Source organism: Bubalus kerabau, chromosome 21 (genome assembly GCF_029407905.1).
Source record: "Bubalus kerabau isolate K-KA32 ecotype Philippines breed swamp buffalo chromosome 21, PCC_UOA_SB_1v2, whole genome shotgun sequence".
NCBI classification, from domain to species: domain Eukaryota; kingdom Metazoa; phylum Chordata; class Mammalia; order Artiodactyla; family Bovidae; genus Bubalus; species Bubalus kerabau.
The window spans coordinates 52,959,298-52,977,369 of record NC_073644.1 but is presented as its reverse complement, the minus strand read 5'-3'; the positions used below and the strand labels follow the sequence as shown (position 1 = coordinate 52,977,369).

Here is an 18,072-nt window from a genome sequence, read left to right as displayed (position 1 = left end):
ATGCACCAGCATTCACATTATAGGGATCTCAGAAGAAGTGAAAGAGATGGAAGAGAAAGGGCCTGAGAAAATATTTGAAGAGATTATAGAAGACAGTGGCACCCCACTCCAGTACTCTTGCCTGGCAAATCCCATGGATGGAGGAGCCTGGTAGGCTGCAGTCCATGGGGTCACTAAGAGTCCAACACAACTGAGCGACTTCACTTTCACTTTTCATTTACCTGCATTGGAGAAGGAAATGGCAACCCACTCCAGTGTTCTTGCCTGGAGAATCCCAGGGGTGGGAGAGCCTGGTGGGCTGCCGTCTATGGGGTCGCACAGAGTTGGACACGACTGAAGTGATTTAGCAGCAGCAGCATAGTTGAAAACTTCCTTAACATGGGAAATGAAATAGTAACCCAAGTCCAGGGAGTTCAGAGAGTCCCATACAGAGTAAACCCAAGGAGGACCACGCTAAGACACGTGTTAATCAAACTAACAAAAATCAAACACAAAGAAAAAAATATTAAAAACAACAAGAGGAAAGCAACAAATAACATGCAAGGGAATTCTCATAAGGTTGTCAGCTGTTTTTTCAGCAGAAACTCTGCAGGAGGGAGTGGCATGATATATTTAAAGTAATGAAAGGGATAAACCTACAACGAGGAATACTCTACCCAGCAAGGCTCTTATTCAGCTTTGACAGAGAAATCAAAAACTTTACAGACTACACAAGCTAAGAGAATTCAGCACCACCAAACCAGCTTTACCTCAAATTCTGAAGGGATTCTCTATGCAGGAAACATAAGAGAACAAAAGATGAAGGGAATAAAGACCTACAAAAACAAAGCCAGAACAATTAAGAAAATGGCAATAGAAACACATATATTGATAATGGCCTTAAATGTAAATAGATTAAATGAAGCAACTGACAAACAACTAATCTCCAGAATATACAAGCAACTCCTACAGCTCAACTCCAGAAAAATAAATGACCCAATCAAAAAATGGGCCAAAGAACTAAATAGACATTTCTCCAAAGAAGACATACAGATGGCTAACAAACACATGAAAAGATGCTCAACATCACTCATTATCAGAGAAATGCAAATCAAAACCACTATGAGGTACCATTTCACACCAGTCAGAATGGCTGCGATCCAAAAGTCTACAAGCAATAAATGCTGGAGAGGGTGTGGAGAAAAGGGAACCCTCTTACACTGTTGGTGGGAATGCAAACTAGTACAGCCACTATGGAGAACAGTGTGGAGATTCCTTAAAAAACTGGAAATAGACATGCCTTATGATCCAGCAATCCCACTGCTGGGCATACACACTGAGAAAACCAGAAGGGAAAGAGACACGAGTACCCCAATGTTCATCGCAGCACTGTTTATAATAGCCAGGACATGGAAGCAACCTAGATGTCCATCAGCAGATGAATGGATAAGAAAGCTGTGGTACATATACACAATGGAGTATTATTCAGCCATTAAAAAGAATACATTTGAATCAGTTCTAATGAGGTGGATGAAACTGGAGCCTATTATACAGAGTGAAGTAAGCCAGAAAGAAAAACACCAATACAGTATACTAACGCATATATATGGAATTTAGAAAGATGGTAACAATAACCCTGTGTACGAGACAGCAAAAGAGACACTGATGTATAGAACAGTCTTATGGACACTGTGGGAGAGGGAGAGGGTGGGAAGATTTGGGAGAATGGCATTGAAACATGTAAAATATCATGTATGAAATGAGTTGCCAGTCCAGGTTCGATGCACGATACTGGATGCTTGGGGCTGGTGCACTGGGACGACCCAGAGGGATGGAATGGGGAGGGAGGAGGGAGGAGGGTTCAGGATGGGGAACACATGTAAACCTGTGGCGGATTCATTTTGATATTTGGCAAATCTAATACAGTTATGTAAAGTTTAAAAATAAAATAAAATTAAAAAAAAAATAAATAAAAAAATAAAGGCTCAAGGCCCATTCTGTAAAAAAAAAAAAAAAAAATAAATGCTCCAACCAAAAGACACAGACTGGCTGAATGTATATAAAAACAAGACTCATTGCTGCCAACAAGAGACCCTCTTCAGACCTAGAGACACAAACAGACTAAAATATTTTTATGTACATGCAAAGGGGTCTTCTTTGGGCCAGCAATTTGGATACTGGCCAAAGGTAGGAGATAGTTGCTTTGGAGCAAGAGGTCGTTTATCTCTTCATCTAATGTCAGGTAGGGGCCCAGCCCTGCTGATAGAGCCAGCTAGATCCCAGGGTCCTTTTTGGATTTCATATCCTATTGTGGTTGGCAACCACTAGGTTGAGGGCCACTTTTCCACACTCTGAGATCCACACAGTTCAGCTAGGGGGTCTTGGAGCTATACTTTCAATCTCTCGCAAAACTTGTGATGAATTTTTAATTAGTCTTTTATAACCTGAATAGTGAGGCATAGCCAGTGGCCCTAGTCATCTTCTGGGTCAATAAAATCTGTAAAATGATTCTAAGCAGTTTGGCAGGAGTTTGTCCTCTTAGGCTTTCAATCATATTGCATGCACAACCCACCCTTGACTGGACCACCAGCATGTGGAAGACAGAGAGACATTGAATAATCAAAATGGTAAAGGGAGTACTCATCTGCTGAATGGATGTGAATGCCATCCTCTCTAATGTCAAAGGAGTGGGGGTTTTCTTTCAGTACTAACAGGGAAGTCTTTGGAGATGACTGGTAAGTACATATTGGAGAAGGCAATGGCACCCCATTCCAGTACTCTTGCTTGGTAAATCCCATGGACAGAGGAGCCTGGTAGGCTACAGTCCGTGGGGTCGAGAAGAGTTGGACATGACTGAGTGACTTCACTTTCGCTTTTCACTTTCATGCATTGGAGAAGGAAATGGCAACCCACTCCAGTATTCTTGCCTGGAGAATCCCAGGGACAGGGGAGCCTGGTACGCTGCCGTCTCTGGGTTTGCACATAGTCGGACACGACTGAAGTGACTTAGCAGCAGCAGCAGCACAGCCTGGAGCCAAATTTCTGTCCGTTTGGGGCACAATATATAACTGTATAAAAGCTTGAGGAATATGTCTTTGATTAGGCCCTTGTGGCCACTGATGCGAAGAGCTGACTCATTTGAAAAGACCCTCATGTTGGGAAAGATTGAAGGCAGGAGGAGAAGGGGACGACAGAGGATGAGATGGTTAGATGGCATCACTGACTCAATGGATATGAGTTTGGGTAAACTCCAGGAGTTGGTGATGGGCAGGGAGGCCTGGTGTGCTGCAGTTCATGGGGTCACAGAGAGTTGGACACAACTGAGCGAGCAAACTGAACTGAACTGAGGCCATTGTGCATTTTTGTGAGTCTAGCCTCTTGAGGCTGAACCTAAGTAGAATTCCACAAGATTCCATGTGCTAGAGCCCATGACAGAACAACCTGGGAGGTAAGGTGGGTACTTGGATCTGAATCTCCATTGGTGTGTCACAGGGGATGAGCACATACTTGATTAAGAAGGAGATTACATAATGCAAAGTAGTCAGCAGGCCTTCAGTGAAGGTATGGATGATGGTGCTACATACCTATTAGATCTTGTGAAGGGCAGCAGCAGCCTGATAAAATCAAGATGCCATCTGGAATAGTCTGTCATCTGGGGCATATGTCTCCACCAAGGATATTTCCACCAAAGGAAGCAATTATCTACCACCACTTTGGTTAGAGCTGGGATAAAGGGCATGCTACACCTGGATGCCAGTAAGTGCTATCATTCCCCCGTGGCCTTATATAATATGGGTCCACTCTGTTAGTGGGTATGGCACTGAGGAATAGTTATGTCCAGGGTTGTTCTTGATACTTTGTGTCCAGGGATGTAATTTGGATGAGTCTGTCATGAGTCTGTCATGTTACTGTAAGCTTCTGGTGTTTGCTGTTGTGCGTATGTGTGTGTAGTGACCTGAGTGATCATAACTGACATGCGTGAGTTGGCTATTTCTTCCCAAATGGAGGCATCCCATATGTACTTTCCCCAAATCATGAAGTTATCCTTTGGCCATTGCCCAGACTAGACTGTGAATCCTTTGGCTACCTCCCGGATGTGAGTAAAAATGTGTGCCCTTATGAGTCTCATTTTTATGGCCTGTTATAGATCCAGGCACACTGCCCTTCACTCTGCCACCTGAGCTGAGCCACGAGAGCTGTCCACGAGAGCGCACTAGGGATGTGCCATGGCCTATGTTTACAAGGGTGGTGCTTCCAATGGTGAAGAACACCAACTCCCTTTCTATGGCAGGAAATTGATTGTAAGGGGTTCCCCAAGCTGCTGGAGGGACTGGCATGAGTGTGCCACTAGCTGCACCTTGCTGTCAGTGAGCAAAGGGCTGGGCATGGGGGAAAATTACATTTTCCTGTAGTTTGGAAAGACCCTTGACCTCAGATTTAGTCCTTTTCTGAAGGTGCCATTTCTATTTTAACAGTAAGGCCTCAGTGGCTTTATTGAACCTCTGCTGGGTTGAATCCTGCAAAATGTGGAAGAGCATGGCCTTGTACTTTGAGGGGATTCTCTGTAGGAAGAATTATCTGGATTGGGGGTCAGTTGGAGCCTGTTCAGGATTGGAGATGAAATCTAGGTCATCTGGGTTGCTCTATTCAAAGAAGTGATAGATTCATTGGACAAAACCCATCTTACAGAGAGGGAGTCAGGCCTCATCTAGTATTTTCCACCAGCTTTGAGTCTTTGTGGTAATAAAGGGTAGAGGGTAAGCTCAGCACTAAGCCTTAAAAATCCCATTAAACGGGGAAGGGATTCTCTTTCTGTAACTTTAGGATGGTACCTTTGGATTTGGACTCTTACTAGTCACTGGACTGGAGATGGAAATGGCAACCCACTCCAGTATTCTTGCCTGGGGAATCCCATGGACAGAAGAGCCTGGCGGGCTACAGCCCATGGGGTTGCAAGAGTCAGACACGACTGAGTGACTTTCACTACAAGCACTACCACTAGTCACTGGAAACCTTGATTGTGGTATTTCACTTTTCCTGCACGGAAGACTAGAGGTTGCTCAGGCTTGATCCCTCAGATCAGTGAAGCTCTGATAAAACCCCAGCAGGTTAAGCTTTGGTTAAATACTTTCCCCTGAGGGCAAACCTCATTAAGAAGAATAGAATGCTCTAGTATATTTCAGAATAGTATATTTTCCCCTCCCCTTGCCATACGCATGAAGGGATTTTTCTCAGATATTTACTGTGAGAAGCTCGTAGAACTCCAGGAGGTAAAATTCACAAAAGTTGTGGGGTCCCCCTGGGCCACTGGGTCCCCTTAGAGTTTTTAACTCAGAGTTGTCCACACTTGAGCCTCCAACCAACCTCATTTTGTTTTCAATTTGCATTTCAATAATAGCTAATGATGTTGACCAACTTTTAATATGCTTGCTTGCATCCTCTTCAGTGAAATATCTTCTGATATCTTTTGCCCAGTTTTTTAATTGAATTATCTCTCTTTCTTTTCCTTCCTCCCTTCCTCTGTTCCTTTCTTTCTTACTATTTTTGTTGTTCAGCTTTTTGTTCTCAATTGAATCGTCTTATTTAACAGCTTCATTAAGGTACCATTCATAAACAGACAATGCATCCATCGAAAATGGACATTTCAATGGGTTTAGTGCCACCATCACCACAGTTGATCTTAGAACTTTTTCTGTTATCCCACTTTCTCTCTTCCTCTTCACCCCTAGACCAGAGCAACTACTAATAGGCTTCCTATCTCTATTGATTTCCTATTCTGGACTTTCATATGAATGAAATTATATATTATGGGATCTTTTGACTGGGTTCTTTCACTTCAGTTCCGTTGCTCAGTCATGTCTGACTCTTTGCAGCCCCGTGGACTACAGCACGCCACGTTTCCTGCCTTCAATCTTTCCCAGCATCAGGGCCTTTTCTAATGAGTCAGTTCTTTGCATCAGGTGGCCAAAGTATTGGAGTTTCAGCTTCGGCATCAGTCCTTCCAGTGAATATTCAGGACTAATTTCCTTTAGGGTTGACTGGTTTGATCTCCTTGCTGTCCAAGGGACTCTCAAGAGTCTTCTCCAACACCACAGTTCAAAAGCATCAATTCTTCAGTGTTCAGCTTTCTTTATAGTCCAACTCTCACATCCATAATGTTTTTAAGGTTTATCCATGTTGTAGACTATATGAGTACTTCATGACTTTATATAACTGAATAATATCTCATTGTATGGATATACCATATTTTGTTTATATGTTTGTCCTTGATGGACATTTGATTTGTGTCTACATTGTTGCTATTTTGAATAATGTTAATATGAGCATTCATATGTGAATTTCTGTTTGGACATATATTTTTGTTTCTCTTGGGCATATACCAAGGAGTAGAATTACTGACTCTATGTTTAAACCTATCAATAATCTCCAGATTGTTTTCCAAAGCGGCTTCACTGTTTTACATTCTCATACACTTACAAGAGTTCTGATTTTCCCACATGCTTGTTAACATTTGTTGATGTCTGTCTTTTTTACTTTAACCATCCCAGTTTGTCTGAAGTGATATGTCACTGTGGTTTTCATTTGCATTTCTCTAATGACTAATGATGTTGAGCCTCTTTTTCTGTGCATGTTGGCCATTTCTATATCTTCCATGGACTAATCTATCTAAAGGTTGCTGACGTCTTAAGAAGTCTATTCAGATTATTTGCCCAGTTTTTAATTGGGTTGTCTTTTTATTATTGAGTTGTAGGAGTTCTTTATATGTCCTAGATACAAATCCTTTATCACGTAGTGTTAGTGTTAGTCGCTCAGTCATGCCCAACTCTTTGCGACCCCGTGGACTGCAGCCCACCAGGCTCCTCTGTCCATGGGATTTTCCAGGCAAGGATACTGGAGTGACTTAGGCATAAGTCATCTGTAAATATTTTTCTCATTCTGTGGGTGTGCCCTGAAGTAAAAAAGTTTTAAATTTTGATGAAGTAAAATTTATCTGTATTTCCTGTTGTTGCTTGCGCTTTTAGTGTCATGTCTAATCAAACACTTTTCTTACACTCAAGGTCTTGAAGATGTCCTGTGTTTTGTTCTTAAAATCTTAGTTTTAGCTCTTACATTTAGGCCTTTGATCCATTTTGAGTTAACTTTTGCATGTGGTATGAGGTAGAGGCCCAACTTCATTCTTTGGCATGTAGATACCCAATTTTCCCAGCACCATTTGTTGAAGAGAGAATTTTTCCTCTTTTGAATTGTCTTGGAACTCTTGTCAAAAATCAATTGACAGTAAACGTGAGAATTTATTTTGGACTCTTACTTCTATTTCATTAATCAGTATGGCTCAATGACTATAGCTTTGTAGTAAGTTCGAAATCAGGAAATGTGAATTTTCCAACTTTGTTCTTCTTTTTCAAGTTGTTTTGGCTGTTCTGGTTCCCTTGTATTTCCATATGAATTTAGGATCAGTTTGTTGATTTCTGCAAAGAAATAAATTGGGATTTCTAAAGGAAATATTTTGAATTTATAGACCAGTTTGGGAACAGTTGCCATTTTAACGATATTGTCTTTTGACCCATGAACATAGGATGTCTTTCCATTTATTTAGGTCTTCTTTAATCAGCAATGCTTCTTAGTTTTCAGAGTATAAGGTTTGTACTTTTTGTTAAATTATTCCCAAAAGTATGAAACTTATGTATACAAGCCATTCTGAGGGTGCAGCTACACTCTCAGACCTTGCTAGGTTCTGAGAGTTCTACCTCAGATCTATGATATTCTCAAAAGAGATCATATCAGAGATTGGATAATGACACAAATATACTACCATGAAAGACAGAAGCCACCTGAAAATGACTGTGTTATAAAGCCAGTCTGGGACCTGAGCTGCACATTCAAATCACCTAGGGAACTTAAAAGCTGTCCATTGGAAAGGAATCCCTAGGTGTGAGACTTAGCCCTTAGTACTTTTTAAAGCTCTCTAAGTGATTCCAAAGTGTAGCTAAGATTGAGATTTGCTGATACAAAGTATCATTTTCTAGTCAGAGACAGTGCTATAATAATAGTGACATATTTTGTTTGTCAGGCTAACACTTTATCTACCTAAATTTAAATAAATGAAAATAAAGTTGTATAATTGAAAATTATTTGGGAACTTCTTTGAGGAACACTTTGAGAAAGTGTTTGCATTATTACTATTTGAACTATTCAAAATGTGTTATAAAATATTTCAAACAGATGCAAAACTAGTACAATGAATCCCCATGATTCCATTACCTAGCTTCAACGACCAGCAGCCAATGGCCATTCCTGTTTCATCCATCCCTCCCACCCATTCCTCACAGTCATCTTGAATATTTTTAAAAAGTGAAAGTGAAGTTGCTCAATCGTGTCCGACTCTTTGTGACCCCATGGACGGTAGCCTATCAGGCTCCTCCTTCCATGGTATTTTCCAGGCAAGAATACTGGAGTGGATTGCCATTTCCTTCTCCAGGAGATCTTCCTGAGATGATGCATTATTTTTAGGGTTTACTTTTAAGTAAATACTTTAAAGTATTGAATACTTAAAAGTAAACCCTGAAAATAATACATCATCTGTCGATGTTTTGGTATGTAATTCTAAGAAATTATGGTTCTAAAAGATTTTAAAACTTATGCTCCCTAGTATTATCACACCTAAAAGTTTTAACAACATGAGGTAATTTTTATTTTATATAGGAGGATATGAGGAGAGAACAGAAGATATATTATCAATACTTGGCACAGCGGCATGAGGAAGAAAAAGCTCAGGAGAAAGAATTGGATAGAATGTTAGAGAAAGAGAAGGAAAAGAAGTTTGCTGAGAAGGACAAGGAGCTGAGACTTGAAAAGGAGGCAAGAAAACAACTTCTGAATGAGGTCATGTGTACAAGAAAACTTCAAGTTCAAGAAAAGTGTAAGGAAATGAATTACAATTATATTATACTTGGGCCTAATTCAATTTAAGTAGCAACCTCAGTATTTATTAAATAGATACTATGTATGAAATAGTGACTTCCCTGGTGGCTCAGACGGTAAAGCGTCTGCCTACAATGCGGGAGACATGGGTTTAATCCCTGGATCGTGAAGATCTCCTGGAGAAGGAAATGGCAACCCACTCCAGTATTCTTGCCTGGAACATCCCATGGGTGGAGGAGCCTGGTAGGCTACAGTCCATGGGGTCGCAAAGAGTCGGACACGACTGAGCGACTTCACATCGTCACATCACATATATGAAATACCATGAGGCATGTAAGAGGGATTAAGGCAGGATCCCTGCTTTGTGGACCTTGCCTAATTGAACACTTAAATATCTTTCTGCTGGTGTCTCCATACGCCTGCACCTGCATGCCTTTTGCTTGGGTCATTTTCTCTCCCTATGATGCTTTTGATCTTGAGAAATCCTGGACATACTTCAAGCCCAGCTCAAATGTCACATTCCGTGAGAGGCCCCCTCTGTTTCCCTATTCATGATAAACCTTCTTTCCCCTATTCATAAAAGAATTTTCTTTCTGGGATTCTCATCATTTCTTGCTCACATCTCTGTCTTAGGACACCACTGAATTCCCTCAAACAGTGCCTGGTCACAAAAGGAAATAATCACTGAGAAGATTTCCACCGTTCTGTGTCCAGATGGACACATTTACTAGTAGGATAGCACTGGACCTCACACTAGTTATATTTGTAAGAGAAAGCTCATCTTGGTTCCATTGATTAATTCTCCACTCCAGGAATTATAGTATCAGTTGAAAATTGTTAAGCCAGTGTTAGATTGAGTTTTAAGAAATGAGAAGAAAGCTTCTACACTGAAGAGATTTCTGTATTCCACCATGATAAATGTTTTGGCATACATTGAGAAAACATGGAAAATTTAAGTATTTGGAACCACTTATAAACGAGGAAGTAAAAATCGACCATAATTCCACCACCCAGGAATGGCTATTGTTCACAACTTCCTGCATTTCCTTCCAGTATTTTTACTATGTATGTAATTTCCTCTCACAAATTAGTATCTTGTTGTATATATTGTTTTACAGCCTGCATTTCCCACTTATCATAAACATTTTTCCAGGTCATTTTTCTTCAATTTTAAAATCTGTAATGCTGGCTAGAAAGCCATGATAAAAATGGACCATAATTTATTTTACCTAAACACAACCAATGCACCTTCAACTTGTTCTGAAATTTTTCTTGCTGTTGTAGCATTGTGGGTGACAATCTCTGTACATAGTTTTTTTGGCTCATATATAATTAAGATAAATTCCTGTAAATGGATTTGGAGGCCAAAGATAAATGCATTTCAGATGTATATTGCATGGTTGTATTTATTCCTTTGTGAACTCTGTTTTCTTTGTCAATCTTTTTCTACTGGATTGGTTAGATTTTCCTTATTTAGTTTATAAAAGCCTTATATACTGCTTTTCCAATAGTTTTTTTGTAACATAGAAACTCTCCTATTAACATGAATGGCAACAGAACTGTTTGTCCTCAAGAAGAGAAAGGTAAGACGTAGTCTTACAATGGTAATCCGCAATGCAAAAGGCTGTTCATAGACTTCAATAGCAAATAATTAAGAGAAAATCTCTGTAGATTATAGCACATAGGAACCTAAGGCCTGTTCTGTCCTTAATGGAGACGACCTTGTGTGCTCAGTCATTCAGTCATGTCTGACTCTTTGAGACCCCATGGACTGTGTCCTGCTAGGCTTCTCTGTCCATGGAATTTTCCAGGCAAGAATACTGGAGAGGGTTGCCATTTCCTACTCCTGATGATCTTCCCAGAGATTGAACCCATGTCTCTTGTGTCTCCTTCATTGGCAGACAGGTTCTTTACCACTATGCCACCTGGGAAACCCCAATGGGGATGACTACTTCTACCTTATTGAACTAAGATCCGATCCGGTGGTTCCAAGCTCTGCCTTTCTAAAGACAATATGGCATTGATGCCCAGATGATGCTGGCAAGTCTTTTATGAAAAAAGTCATTTAGCAAAAATTACTTTTGTCTTTCTTAGTGCAACGGAAAGCCAAAGAACAGGAAGAACGTACTATGGAACAGGAACGTATAAATGAAGGTCTTAAAGAGCTTAACTGTGAAGAGAGGGAGAATTTTACAAGGTATGGCTTTGTTTTCTTCATAATTATTAACTACCTAAAAAAGGGAGATTTTTAGCATAAAGGATGATGTGCCATAATTTGTGTATTATTAATATTATTTTACATCAGTATTTTTGGGTCGGCCAAAAAGTTCCTTTAGTTTTAAAGTAAAAATAAAAGACACATTTTTAATTTTCACTAAGAACTTTATTGAACTACATATCCACTGCCATTTTTTAGGCAACTTCATAATTCCATCTTCCCAAAACTTTTTATCTTTTTGAGCAAAGAACTGTTCCAGGTGACTTTTACAGTCTTCCAGGAATTGAAATCTTTTACACTGAGAGAATTTTGTAGAGACTGAAATAAAGGGAAAACTGAAGGTACAGAGTCTGGTGAATATGGTGGATGAGTCAGAACTTCCCAGCCAAGGTGTAGCCACTGTTGCCTGGTCATCAAAGAAACATGCAGTCTTGTATTATCCTGACGGAAGATTATGTGTTTTCAACAGAAAACACATAATTCCAGGTACTTTTGGTCGAGTGCTGTTTTCAGTTAATCTAACTGGGAGCAGTACTTGTGGGAATTAATCATTGGGTTTTCCAGGAGGAACTCAGAGGACTCCCTTCCAATCCCACCACATACACAACATCATTTTTCTTTGGATGAAGACCAGCCTTTGGTGTTGGTGGTGGTTCATTTTGCCTGCCCCATGATCTGTTCCATTCCATAATATTGTATGGAACACTTTTCATCACCTGTCACAATTTGTTTTAAAAACAAAATGTTTTTGTACATTAAAGAATCACATACAGAAATACAGTCAAAGAGGTGTTTTTTTGTTTTTTGTTTTTTTTTTTTGCTTATATTAAGCAAAACATCAAAGTGATTAATATAGCCAAGCTGGTGCAAATCATTTTCAGCACTTGATTTGGATATTTGGAGTATGTCAGCTATCTCGTGGTGTAATGTTGATTGGTATAACATTGATTGTTCTCAATGTCTCAGTTTGATTGCTGTCAACTTCAACTGGTCTGCCTGACTGTAGATCACCATCTAGAGAGAAATCTCCAGCACAAAACTTAACAAACCACTCTTGATGCATTCTATCAATCACAGCACCCTCTCCATACACTGCACAAATCTTTTTTACATTTCAGTTGTGTTTTTACCTTTCTCAGAGTAATGAAACATAATATGCCAAAAATATTGCTTTTTTCTTCCATCTTCAATATTAAAATGGCTACACAAAAATTCACCGATTTTGACAATTTTTTTAATGCACACTGATATGAAAACCATCACAATGCAATCTAACAAAATTGTTTTGAACGAAGTTAGAGATAACTGAGTGCTACTAGAGCCATCTTAAGGAAAAAAATGAATCTTTTGGCCACCCCAACCTTTAGACCATTTGTCCCAAAAGTTCAATTTGGTTTATAAAACTTCATATAAAAAATAAACACCCAGTTCAAAAGAAAAAAAAATAAGCACCAACCATTTTAGTAAAATTCAACTCTATTGCCAGTATATAGATTCTGATTACAGACATTAAGTGTTAAACTGGACAAACATCTTAAAATATATTAGACACAATTTTTGTAAAATAGGCAACAACCCTAAATTGTAATGAAATAAGATTTTTTTCCTCATGAAATAAATCCTGAAATATATGTGACCTAATTAGATAAACAGAAATGGCTTATGGGGGTATGATTCCATGTAAATGTCCCAGGAAGATTTTTGTAGCCTCACTGGGCTGGGAAACTAAAATGCTCTGGGTACTCTGAGTTATAGCACTTCCCTCAGGTATTCCTCTGATCACCATGATCAGGCTCAGGTGAGGGAAATTGGTCAATGCCTCCTTGCAGCCTCTCTCGAATCATATCAGTCTCTTCCCACTGATGGTCATGACACGCAATTCAGGTAACCAGTACAGTGGAGAAAGCGGGCCTGGCTCCTCTAATTGCTGGTCAGCTTCCCTGTCCCTGGGGCCTGCTCCCTGGCTTACCCACATCTGGTGCATAGAAATAAGCTCTCTTCTTTCAATAAAGAGTGTGGTTCATATACGGGAGCCTGTTGTCAGTATAGGGGCACTAACAGCAGCATCTGGCTTCCTGCTCCTTGTTCTGCTCTGGAGGTCATTCCTGCTCACTTTTGAAAAGCCTTTGGTTGGAGATGTGAGAGGAACTTAAATAGCAGCTCTCTTCCCTACCCAACTTCTGAATCAACTAAGAAAAATAAAGAGTGAGCAGAAAGTATTATAATTACTACAATTACCTATTGGCGTGTAACAAAACACCCCCAAATTTGTGGATTAAAGTGAGTTTTGATGATGTCTCGTGTTTCTGCTATTGATAAGACTCAGCTGGGTGGTTCTTGCTTGGCATCTCTCATGTGGTTCAAGCCAGTTCTGGTTGGGGCTACATTCATCTGAAGGCTCAGCTAGAATGGACACTTAGGATACCCATCCTTACAGCTGGCAGTGTGTGCTGACTGTGCCTGGAGATCTCAGTTGGTATTAGCCAGAATACCTACACATGCCCTCTCATGCATCTGGGCTTCTCACAGACTGGTGTCTCATTCTGAGAGGAAGAGTACCAATAGCAAGCATTCCAAGAGACAGAACAAGGAAGCTGCCAGGCCAGTTAAGGACTATGCTTAGGGCTGGTTTAACACCACTTCTGTCACACAGGGCCCATCTGCCTTCAATGGAGTGGAGAAATGCTCCACTTCTTGGTGGGGGGGTAGAGGTTCACATTGCAGAAGAATGTACGGTAGGCAGGATAGCACTGTGGCCATCTCTGGAAAATAGAATCTGCCACAGAGGCACAGGCGTACTGTAATCTTTACTTCTGACAAAATTTGGTATTAATAATATGGTTTACAGATTATAAAATGATGAAACTGCTGTGGAAAGCAATGTGAAATTTCCTCAAAAAATTAAAACTAGAACTACCATCAGTTTAGTTCAGTTCAGTTGCTCAGTCATGTCCGACTCTTTGCGACCCCATGAATCGCAGCACGTCAGGCCTCCCTGTCCATCACCAACTCCCGGAGTTCACTCAGACTCACGTCCATCGAGTCAGTGATGCCATCCAGCGATCTCATCCTCTGTCGTCTCCTTCTCCTCCTGCCCTCAATCTCTCCCAGCATCAGAGTCTTTTCCAATGAGTCAACTCTTCGCATGAGGTGGCCAAAGTCCTGGAGTTTCAGCTTTAGCATCAGTCCTTCCAAAGAAATCCCAGGGCTGATCTCTTTCAGAACTGGTTGGATCTCCTTGCAGTGCAAGGGACTCTCAAGAGTCTTCTCCAACACCACAGTTCAAAAGCATCAATTCTTCAGTGCTCAGCCTTTTCACAGTCCAACTCTCGCATCCATACATGACCACTGGAAAAACCATAGCCTTGACTAGACGGACCTTTGTTGGCAAAGTAATGTCTCTGCTTTTGAATATGCTATCTAGGTTGGTCATAACTTTTCTTCCAAGGAGAAAGCGTCTTTTAATTTCATGGCTGCAGTCACCATCTGCAGTGATTTTGGAGCCCAAAAAAATATGATCTAGCGATCTTACTTCTGGGTATCTATCCAAAATAAATGAAAGCAGGACCTTAAAGAGTTGTTTGCATATTCATGTTCATAGCACCACTATTCATAATAGCCAAGAGGTGGAAATAACCCAGATGTCCATTAACAGATGAATGGATAAACAAAGTGTGGTAGGTACATGCAGTGGAATATGATTCAGACTTAAAAAAGGGAGGAAATCCTCTCAGATGCCGCAGCATGGATGAGCCTTGAGGGCATGCTAAGTGAAATCAGCTGGTCACAAAAAGACAAATGCTGTATGATTTTACTTACTTGAGGTACCTAGAATAGTCAAATTCATAAAGATAAGAAGTAGAATGGTGGTTACCGAAGGCCGGGGGGAAGGCTCAAGGAAAGAGTTGTTTAATAGGTATAAAGTTTCAGATCTGCAAGATGAAAAAGTCCTGGAGATCTGTTTCACAATAATGTGAATATACTTAACACTACTGAGCTGTTCACTTAGAAATGGTTAAGATGGTAAATTACATGTCTTTTACCACAAGGGAAAAAAATCACTATAAAATTTTAAATGTAGTTTACATATAGAGGAAATCATCTAGTTAATACTAAACAGAATGAGGTGGACTTACCAATCCAGTTGCCAGCAGTACCAGACCACTGGAAGCCCCGCTGCAAGGAGAATATGCCCCCTTTTGATAGAAAGCAGAAAAGAAACAGGCAGAGCAGCCTGTTCCATTTTACCAATAGGTGTCACTTCTTGGAGGGGAGTCGGGGGGTGATGTAGAGAGGCCAAGGGCTCTCTCCATGTAGCAGTAAATCTTTTGAATGGGGAAGAGACATTCCCTCACTAAAATCAATCATTTGTTCTAAGACTTGTCATAATTATTATTGTACAATAAACACAGTATTGAATTTTTCATCTTTCTTCCCCACTCACCCTGATTTTAATGGTAACTTTATTTGACTTCGAAAATCACATTTTAATTGTAATGCCCTATATAAATCCAAATGCTTACTTTGATAATTTTATATACTTTGATATTTCTAACATGTTAGACGCTGCAGTTTAGCCCAGGAGTACAGGAAGCAACTTCAGATGCAGATATGCTCCCAGCAGCAGGCCCGGGAAGCAGAAAAGGAAGAGGAGCGCCGAGAGTTTGAAGCGGGGATAGCAGCAGAAAAGAGCTTCCAGGACAAGATCCAGGAGATCCTGTCCACCCACCAAGTGGTGCCCCGAAACATCCATCCCATGCGAAGGGCATGTTCTACTAAGCTTCCGCCATAGTTGCATAAGCACCAACCTATTTTTCCTCAGTCTTTTCTATTTTAAAATACAGTATGTCTCTTTTAACTCATGGATAAATTGTTCTTTTATTCTCTGAGTTTCCATAATTATATGCCAGGAAATTTTCTTCTTTCAAATTAAACTGCTGCTTTCGTAGACTGTCAAGAAATGATCCACTTCCTGTGATGATGAATGACCCACACAGTTAGTAGTCCTGACTTACCTCCACGCCTCCCTTTCTTGTTCATTTATTAGTAGCTTCACTTTCTTTCATCCGTCTGCCCATATGCCCATTTCCTCTTGCTTCCATTCTCTTCTCTCCTGTAGACATAGTTCTCTCCCTCTGTGTTTATGCCCTTGTGTAGTCCCCTTCCACCCTGAATCTTGGGCACTATATAAAAAATATGTTCATTTACTGGTTAAAAAAAAACCAAGGTAGAAAGAAGTCAACAATGGTCATATTCCTAACGCTCAGCATTATCATTATTTTCACTTCTCTGAGTTCCCTCCCAGGCTTTGTTATATGGATACTCATTTTTGTTTTGTAAACACACTGCCATGTTCCTTCACCTACCATATTTACAAATGGATGCATGATAGTCTACTGGGTTAGTGTATTATGATTTATTAAACAATGGACTTTGAGTTTGTTTCAAATTTGTCCCTATAGCAAATTATTCAATAACAACATTCATTTGAATTATTTCCTTAGATTCAATCAATTCCCAGGTGTGGGGTTTCTGGGTCAAAGGGGATTGACATTTATATACTTTTACTTCCAAGTACCATATTTGCAAAAGCAATTTTTAGAGTTGTAGACTTTTAGGGAAATGTTTTCAGGGCCAATTGATATATTCCCTGATAGTTTAAAAATGTCTTTAAGCAAATTGTTTGCTGGAATTTCTGAGAGGTTTTTTTCTTTAACCTTTCTACCCATTCATCACTCTTACCTCAGCTCTGGGAGTCTACCTCCTCTGGATCCTTTCAAGCCCCCTTGAAAGTTAATCTCTAATCCAAAAGTAGGAGTCTTGGCCAGGAAAAAAAAAAAAAAAAAGGAAAAAAAGAGAACTATCCTTAAGTTTTGTTGAAAATAAGCTGACCATTATTATAAGGGTGTATTTCCAGACACACTACTCTGTTCCATTTATTTATTTGTCTGTCCTCATACCAACACGACACTGTGGTAAGTTTTGTAGCCTTAAATAAGGCTTGAAATTGCTAGTGTAGCGTCCAAATTGTTCTTTTTTTCCCCCAGTTTTTGTCTATTGTAGATTCTTTAAATATCCATATAATTGTTAGGATCATTTTGTCAGTTTCTACAAAGATGCCTACTGAGATTTCGATAGAGATGGCATTTACTCTATAGATCAGTTTGGGGAGAACTCCCATCTGAGCAATAATGAGCTTTCCAACCCATGAAGAAGGTCAACCTCGTCGTTCACTTAGGTCTTCTTTAGTTTTTTAAGCAGCGTTTTATAGTTTTCAGTGCGCAGGCCTGTGCTTCTCTTGTTAAGTTTGTTCCTAAGTCTCGCTCTGTAATGCTGCTGTGAACAGAATTGTTTTCTTAATTTCAGTTTTGGATTATTCATTATTAACGTGTAGCAATATAATTGATTTTTGTACATTGAGCTAGTATCCTGTGACCTTTCTAAATTTACTCGTTAATTCTAGTAGTTTGTTTTTTGTGTTTTGTTTGTTTTAGATTCTATCGGATTTTCTACATTCAGGATCATGGCATTTGAAAATAAAGACTTTATTTTTTTCCAGTCTGGATACCTGTTGTTTCTTTTTCTTGCCTTACTGCACCAGTTAGTGCAATATCAAGTATGATATTGAATAGAAGTGGAGAGAATAGACATTCTTGACTTGTTCCCAGTTTAAATGGAAAACACTCAATTCATTTCTTCACCAGTGAGTATTATGTTATCTGTAGGTCTTTCTTAGATTCTCTTTACCAGGATGAAGTTATTCCCTTCTCTTCCTATTTTATTGAGAGTTTCTATATAAAGAGGTATTGGATTTTAGCAAATCCCTTTTTCTGTGCCTGTTAAATTGAACATGTGATCTTTGTTCTTTGTTCTATTAATATGGTATATTACATTAATTTATTTTCAGATATTAACTAACCTTGCATATCTGGGATAAATGCCACTTGTCATTT

At 39.7% G+C, this 18,072-nt stretch overlaps 1 protein-coding gene across 17 annotated transcripts in view; it reads left to right on the top strand.

Annotated features, from left to right (window-relative positions):
* MBD1 (methyl-CpG binding domain protein 1) overlaps positions 1 to 17,684 on the top strand; it is a 62,846-nt gene extending 45,162 nt beyond the window's left edge. For all 17 annotated transcript variants that reach the window (XM_055559533.1, XM_055559535.1, XM_055559530.1 and 14 more), the window contains 3 exons: positions 8,683 to 8,899; positions 10,996 to 11,098; positions 15,683 to 17,684. In XM_055559533.1, coding sequence (XP_055415508.1) covers positions 8,683 to 8,899; positions 10,996 to 11,098; positions 15,683 to 15,911 — 549 coding nt within the window. In that variant the 3' untranslated portion in view covers positions 15,912 to 17,684. The remainder of the gene's footprint in view (positions 1 to 8,682; positions 8,900 to 10,995; positions 11,099 to 15,682) is intronic.
* The last annotated feature ends 388 nt before the right edge of the window (positions 17,685 to 18,072 follow it).